At 38.4% G+C, this 7,616-nt stretch overlaps 1 protein-coding gene across 1 annotated transcript; it reads left to right on the forward strand.

Moving 5' to 3' along the window:
* The first annotated feature begins 372 nt into the window (after nucleotides 1-372).
* Nucleotides 373-1,659, forward strand: LOC129242476 (succinate--CoA ligase [ADP/GDP-forming] subunit alpha, mitochondrial-like). Its single transcript, XM_054879130.1, has one exon. It carries the CDS (start codon nucleotides 485-487, stop codon nucleotides 1,481-1,483), a length of 999 nt encoding a protein of 332 aa, XP_054735105.1. The 5' UTR covers nucleotides 373-484; the 3' UTR covers nucleotides 1,484-1,659.
* The last annotated feature ends 5,957 nt before the right edge of the window (nucleotides 1,660-7,616 follow it).

Here is a 7,616-nt window from a genome sequence, read left to right on the forward strand (position 1 = left end):
TACATAAGGAATATCGTCCTTCATCGTGGTCTTGGCATACCAACTGTGACTGAAGTAACGAAACAGCCTGCCATAACCCGCAAACTGGGACTAAAAAATCCTGTCAATCCTGTTGCAGACACTATGGAGAGCGAGTCGCGATTATATTATAAAATGATTCTTAAAACAAGTTAAATTATGAAATGGAAATTATTTTTAGTATCCTTTTATATATCCTATGCTAGGTGCAATTGTATAACGCTTCTAAAAATGTCTAAGAATCATTAAGAACAAAAAATCTTACCGAAGTAATCGTGAGCTCGATGAGCTCGACAAACAAATGAGGAGTAGTAGTGCCAGTGAGTTACCCAAATACAACACACACTCGTATGTAAGCACTTGTTCTCTAAAACGTATATATATTCAGTATTTTAATGTCAGTTTTTATTTGTGATTTTTAAGTTGATTTATAAACAAATTTGATTAGTCTTTGAGTTTATTCGAAATGAGACAAGCTTCTTCGATCCTTCGCCAAGCATTCTTGTCAAGGCATGGAGTTCTACTGAATATACCACGTCGACTGGCCGACTACGCCAAGACCAGGGAGAACCTTAAGTTGACCGGCAATTCAACTGTAATATGCCAGGGCTTCACAGGCAAACAAGCAACATTCCACTGCCAGGAAGCTATTAAATATGGCACAAAATTGGTTGGCGGTATTTCGCCAAAGAAAGGCGGCACCAAACATCTTGACAAACCCGTCTTTGCCACGGTCGAGGAGGCAAAAAAAGAGCTCAATCCGCATGCGACTGTTCTCTATGTACCAGCACCAACTGCTAAAAATGCAATCGATGATGCGCTTAAAGCCGAAATCCCGCTCATCGTGGTCATCACCGAGGGCATACCACAACACGATATGGTGCGCGTGAAGGACGCACTAATGCAGCAAGAGAAATGCCGCATCGTCGGTCCCAATTGTCCGGGCATTATTGCGCCGGAATTGTGCAAGATTGGCATTATGCCTGGCAACATACACAAACGCGGCTGTGTGGGTGTCGTTTCGCGTTCGGGTACGCTTACGTACGAAGCCGTTAACCAAACGACTCACTATGGCATGGGTCAAACATTATGTGTGGGTATAGGTGGTGATCCCTTCAACGGAACGAATTTCATCGATTGCCTCAGTATCTTTCTAAAAGATCCCGAAACGAAGGGAATTGTGTTGATAGGTGAAATCGGCGGTAGTGCGGAGGAGGATGCTGCTGAGTTTTTGATCGAACACAACTCGGGAGATAAAGCCAAGCCAGTGGTGGCTTTCATTGCCGGACGCACAGCACCACCGGGCAGACGCATGGGCCATGCAGGTGCAATTATTTCGGGCGGTAAAGGCAAGGCCGTTGACAAGGTCAAGGCGTTGGAGAAGGCGGATGTCATAGTGTCGGAGAGCCCAACTAAACTTGGTTATTTGCTGTCGGAGGAGATGAAATGCCGTAAATTGATTTAGTGCTGCCAACGTTGGAGTGTTTGAAAAAATTGGAGCGTCTGGCCATATTGTTATTTAGAAAATGTAAAATTAAATATGTATGTCCTTAAATAGTGCAAATACATATTTACATACACACAGATATATATTTTTCTAATAAAAATTTATAATGCCTTGAGCCTACCTGGAGTACGAAAGTTGTGTTTTAAATGTGTGCGTGGAATTCGGCAAACTTTCGTAGGTTTCCGCAACTAATGAAAACATACAAAATTAAAATTTTCTTTTCGATAGATGTGATTTTGAAAAGTAAAGCAGTACTTTTAGTAGTCCCAATATTCTGATAAAATTTACTGTTTCATGAAACCTTGTTTCTTTCTCTTACTGGTTTTTATAAAAGTTATCGGCCTTATTGTGAATTTCTATATTCTATATTCTCATCAATTTCAGTGCAATACAATAACAAAGAGGGAAATAGGGGTTTTTACACATCTACACCTCCTACCAAATGTGTCGTAACATCAAAAAAACCAGACCTTTGTGTTCACGCATTCTGTAAACCAAATAGGGTGGCAACATCAAGGCGAATTCATTAAAGGTGGCGAACAACAACATTTTGTGCATTAGAATGTCACGAGATGCTAGAAAACAAAGAAGATAAAGAATAAATTGCACACTTTAGCACAATTTTATTTATTTATAAAAAGTTTTTGAATTAAAATTCGTAGCGATAGTTCAATTTTCAAATTACAAATTTGATTGTAAGTAATACGTTTCGTAATTTATTTTTGTGCTGACATTTAAATGTACACGACGAAAAAAAAAAATTAGCTGATCCAAGGCGAATCTATTAAAGGTGGTGTTGGTAAATCAGCTGAGTTTTTTTTTCTCTCGCCGTGTCTAGGCGGCTGTCAGCTCAGAATGAAACAAGGAGAATTCATTATTTGTTTTTAAGTTTCCCAATATTTTGCTTTGACAATCAAACGTACAGAAAATTGTTGTTGGTCTAGTGCCACCCCCTTTAATGAATGCGCCTTGAGCTGGTCTACTTCTCCTACCTTTATAAATTTGCTTAGGTAAAATTAAAATCGAATTATCAAGCTACGAAATGACAATTGACGTTAAGACAGTGGAAATTTTAAATCTCCACGTACGTGGCTTCTCTGCTTTAACAGAACTCTTGTAAGATAGTTTTGCAAGCGATGAATAGCGGGCAGAGACCAACATTGGGAATACAAGATTTACCAACTCGCTGGAACTCCACATTTTATATGTTGGAATGATGTATGGAATTGCGTAGTTTCATTAATATATTTGCAGTGTACAGAAGAAGACTTGAACATGTTTTTTTCTTTCCTCTAATATCAATTCTTTTCGAGACATGATTGCACACGTAAAAAAGTAGACACAGATGCGAATAAATGAACTTCATTAGTTGTACTGAAAATAGTCGGCCAACAAATATTATTTCGAAGCATCGCATATCAAAACTACCGTTATTTCGCGCATTGGCTACTTCAAAGTCCGAGCGTATCGACACTTTTGCTGTACGAATTTCTTATTTACAGTTACATTTTTCCTTGCCGTTGTTGATGCAGCAGACAAAGTTGATTCTTTTTTTTTATTACGAATGAGGACAAAGTTTACTCTTCATATATTAATAAAGTTTTTTAGAATCTATAGTAATATGCGAAATTTCTTAAGATTATACTTAGAAATGGCAAGGTATCAATATTTATGTTGTGCACTGTATATAATTGGCGCTTACACCCCTTTCGGGTGTTTGGCCGAGCTCCTTCTCCTTTTTGTGGTATGTGTCTTGATGTTTTAACTTTTTGACTTTTAAGACGATTCCGATTTTAAGAGGAGATTTTTTATGGCAGAAATACGAACGGAGGTTTGCCATTGCCTGCGGAGAGGCAACTATTAGAAACAACTTTTTCTTCATTTCAGTGTTTCACGGAGATTCGAACCAACGTTGTCCGAATTCCGAATGGTGCAAATAAACACAGTTAGCAAAGTTGCTGTCAGGAGATACTTATGCAACAAGCAATAAAATTATACCTATAGTTCCCTGTTTCACATCTAAAATACAAGCTATGCACTTTGAGAATGTCTCACCAAGGAGAAGCAAACACATTTTTTGACAGAAATATGTAATTAAAGGGATGAGTGCCGTAGAATGCGTAACTCTACTGGGCATTTCCACAATTTTAGAAAAATTAGTTTTTCCGATGAGATTCCGTGTATGAATTCCGACGCAAAAATAGAAGAAATAATGAGACTAAAGGCTGTAGCAGAAGCCACAGGAATGGTCTCAGGTTATTAACTGCTGCAGTCCAAAAAAATTGGAAAAGAAATAAATGCATTTAATCGATATATTTGCGCACTCCAGTCAGAAGGCTAGCAGAAAATCCTCCAAAAATTTGGAAAGAACCACAAACTAAATTTCCTAAATTATGCAAAGTCGATTTCAAGTACTTAGCCATTGTTCCCACATCAGTTCCAGCCGAACGTCTATTTTCTAAAACTGATTGGCCAGTAAGCAAAAAAAGAAATACCAGAAAACCTGAATAAAATGCTTACAAGGACTGGGAAAAGAATATAGAAGTTTTGATGAATTCTGTTCTGGGTAATTTTTAAACCACTTTGGAACAACAAATTTTTTCGTTGCTTTATAAATAAAAGCTGTTACACTTAATTAATTTAAGGAAATTTTCTCAATGATTTCCTATTCCTTATATAAATAAAATCTCTGCTGCTAGTTGCCTTATTGTTATTTATAATTTATTTCAAGTAATCACAGTAAATATGTATAGATGAGATGTGAATAACTAAATTTTATTTCTCAAATTTAATTTGCAGTTTTGTCGTTTTTTAAAGCAATTTTTGTTACTTTCTGTAAAAGTGATGGTTTCGATGCATCAGATCGAACCAAACTTGCTGTTCTTTTTTTAATTTGCTTCCCTGGAAGTTCGCGATAAGGCCGTATATTTTTTTGCAGTCCAACGAAACGCGGAAAATACATTTTTTCAAAGTCTTTTAGCAAAGTTTTAAAATTAATAGATTTGGTTTTATTTTTATGTAATGAGCTGTTTACCACGAAAAACTTTAAGTTCATAACGTTGTTCCGCGGAAATGGTGGCTACAAAAACAATTTTATTAATAACATAGTGTGAATTACATAAATAGCAATCAACACTCAAAAGCAGCAATATTGTTTTCTCCAGCCGCATTAGCGCTTCACCAGCTTGGCTTGTTGGCGTGAAAGCACTAATGGTGAATTGGGTTCCAAGAAAATTTAGTTGTGCCAATACACTGGTTTTTCAGTTCAAATTTTTTTAAGTTCAAAATATATTTCGCTTCTGTTTGGCACTGAAAAGCGTAACTAAGTATTTTTATCTACAGTAGCCGCTCGCTTATGTGAACTTATATATAGGTATACGTACACACACTTGCATGTATTTTATACGAGGGTGGATAATTTTTTTTTTTTTGTTTTTTTCTTGTTCACTCCACGCGTCGTTGCTGATGGTGTTCGGCCAGAATATTCTACAGATGATGCGGAGGTATTTGTTGACGAAAAGATTGTAGCCTCTAAGTGGTGGAGGTAGATACCAGCCATATTTTGCTTCCGTACAACAATACTGACTTCACCCATGAGCTGAATATTCGCAGTTTGAGCGCCTAGAGATTTGCGGGGTGGATTAAAATGCACGTAAAATTGCAATAAGGCCAAACTCTATTCGGCTGAATGCGTTTATTGTAATTACTTTTGACCGGTGATAGGGTTCCACGGATTTATTTTTATATTTAAACAAAACTTTACAATTAGCAGAGTTAAAAATATATGACGCAAATGCCTAATAGCGTAGAGTTCAGGGTGAATAATGTATTTATTATATAATTAAAATGCTGAAATGAAACAATTTCTTTCTTTTCTGATTTCAGTATTAAGATCTTCTAATTTATTAAAATATTGCCTACTTGAACGGCAAATTTACGTCTGCATAGAGCAGGGCATTGACACAGGAGGTGCAAGATCGTTTCTTCGTATTTCACATATAGACAGCTCCTGGAGAAATTGTGTGTTTACACGCCTTTCTTCCGGGCGTGTCTGCCTATTAGGCAGCGGCCCCATTATAAGGGAAATCAGTGTGATAAGCTTAGACTTATTTTGGCTTAGCAGAGATTTTGCGCGTTTAGCAATAAGAGTTGGTCATAATTTCGGGCGATTATGCAGGTGGTTTCATGACGCCATCTTTCATTTGCTGCTCTTACAATTTCTTCAAAGATAAGTAGCTTACGGGGGCGTTATACGAATAAATAAGCTCTCCTCGGCGCAGCATGCCTACACTAAGGGGAAATCTAGAGAAACCGCCTTACACTCGCTTGTCGGGCTGGTGGAAAAATGTTTGTCAGATAAAGAGTTTGCCATGGTTGCCTTCGTAGATATAGAAGACGCCTTCAACAATATAAAGGCGAGCGCTATAGTAGATGCTTTAGGAGACTTTGGAGTTGAACCACACGTTGTTGCCCCGATAGAAGCAATACTCGTCAGAAGGAAGGTAACGGCTAATTTAGGCAGCACTACCCTAAGCAGACAGATCTGAAGAGGCACACCTCAAGGTGGTGTCCTCTCCCCTCTCTTCTGGATTTTGGCGGTGAACTCGCTATTGCTGACCCTGGAGAGAAGGGGTTGCCACGTCACTGCATCCGCAGATGACCTAACAATTGCTGTTAAAGGCAGATATCCTAACACTCTTATGGACATTCTGCGCTCTAACATCGCCACGCTTAGGAGCTGTACTGAGAGTAGAGGACTCGCTATAAGTCTCGCAAAAGATGAAATAATTCCCCGTTAGTTTTTAAGGGTGTGGAGATTCCTTTGAGAGAGAATGTCAAATACGTAGGACTCATATTAGATAGAAAACTCACATAGAAACCTAATATTGAGGAAAGAGTAAAAAGGCCAACGTTGCATTATATACTTGCAAAAGAGCGGTCCGTATTAAATGGGGGTTAACACGTCGCGTTACTCATTGGCTATATACTTCGGTAGTTAGACCAATCTTAATATATAGAATACTGGTATGGTGGTCATCTGCTCTAAAGGCGAGTTACGCTAAAATCCTGAGTAAGGTCCAAAGAACAGCTGTTTTATGCACTTCTGGTGCAAATCAATGAATGCGGCTATACTAAGATCAAAGGCTGCACAGGAATGCCGAGCAGTCCTAAATGATATTAGCGTCATATTCAAGATCAACCTTATTTGGTTCCGTCACACAGAGATATTGAGGGAAACTGTAGAGCTGAGGAGCTGGCCAGAAAAGTAAAAGTACCATTGGAATACATTTGGCCAAGAGTAAATTAATAATAAAAAAAACATTACCCAAAAGGCCAATAGGTCATAGGAAGATGAAGATACATGCGTAAGAGCCAGGCTACTATGGCCGCAAATAAACAAGAAAAGGACAAAGCGATTGCTTAGCCTCTCAAGAGAAGATATCTCGAAGGTCGTGGCTTGTGTCACCGGCCACTGGCTATTTGGTAGGCATTCTTTGAAACTAGGAATATTTGTCCATGAATATTGTAGAAGTTGTAGAGATGAGGAAGAGGAAGAAACAGTTGAGCACTTCCTTTGCAATTGTCCAGCTTTAACTAAAATCAGAGCAGGTTATCTAGGTAAACACTTTTTCAATTCGCGCGACGATTAGACCAATCCGGCGCTTCTTAAGAGCCTCAAAATGGTTTCATGAAAATAAATAAACAAGGTTCCCGTGTCGCACAATGGACCTGTAAGGTCTAAGTGAGTTGGTCATACGGACAGATTACCACCATAACCTAACCTAAGTAGCTTACAAGTAGGTCGCAATTCTTTTTTATGTAACCTTTTGCTTGCTTCAAGTGCCCACTTAATCGAGGAGCAATTTCGTTATATTTACTGTACTTTACTATACTTTTATTTGTGATGACACCTACAAATAACTCTTATTACTTTATGGTAAGAGGCAGCATTCCGGAACAGCCACTAGGTAGCCTATCAGACGACGCTCAGGGAGCCTTAGCGTCCATTGCAAGTAGGCGAACTCTTCTAGAAAACAGCTGCAGTTAACCGAGTCGACTGTACTTGCATTCGTGGATATTTTAAATGAAC

The sequence above is a fragment of the Anastrepha obliqua genome, chromosome 3, assembly GCF_027943255.1.
Source record: "Anastrepha obliqua isolate idAnaObli1 chromosome 3, idAnaObli1_1.0, whole genome shotgun sequence".
NCBI lineage: Eukaryota > Metazoa > Arthropoda > Insecta > Diptera > Tephritidae > Anastrepha > Anastrepha obliqua.

Bases quoted from the DNA above. Each gene is read 5' to 3' on its own strand.
- LOC129242476 (XM_054879130.1), top strand. From the start codon at position 485: ATGAGACAAGCTTCTTCGATCCTTCGCCAAGCATTCTTGTCAAGGCAT.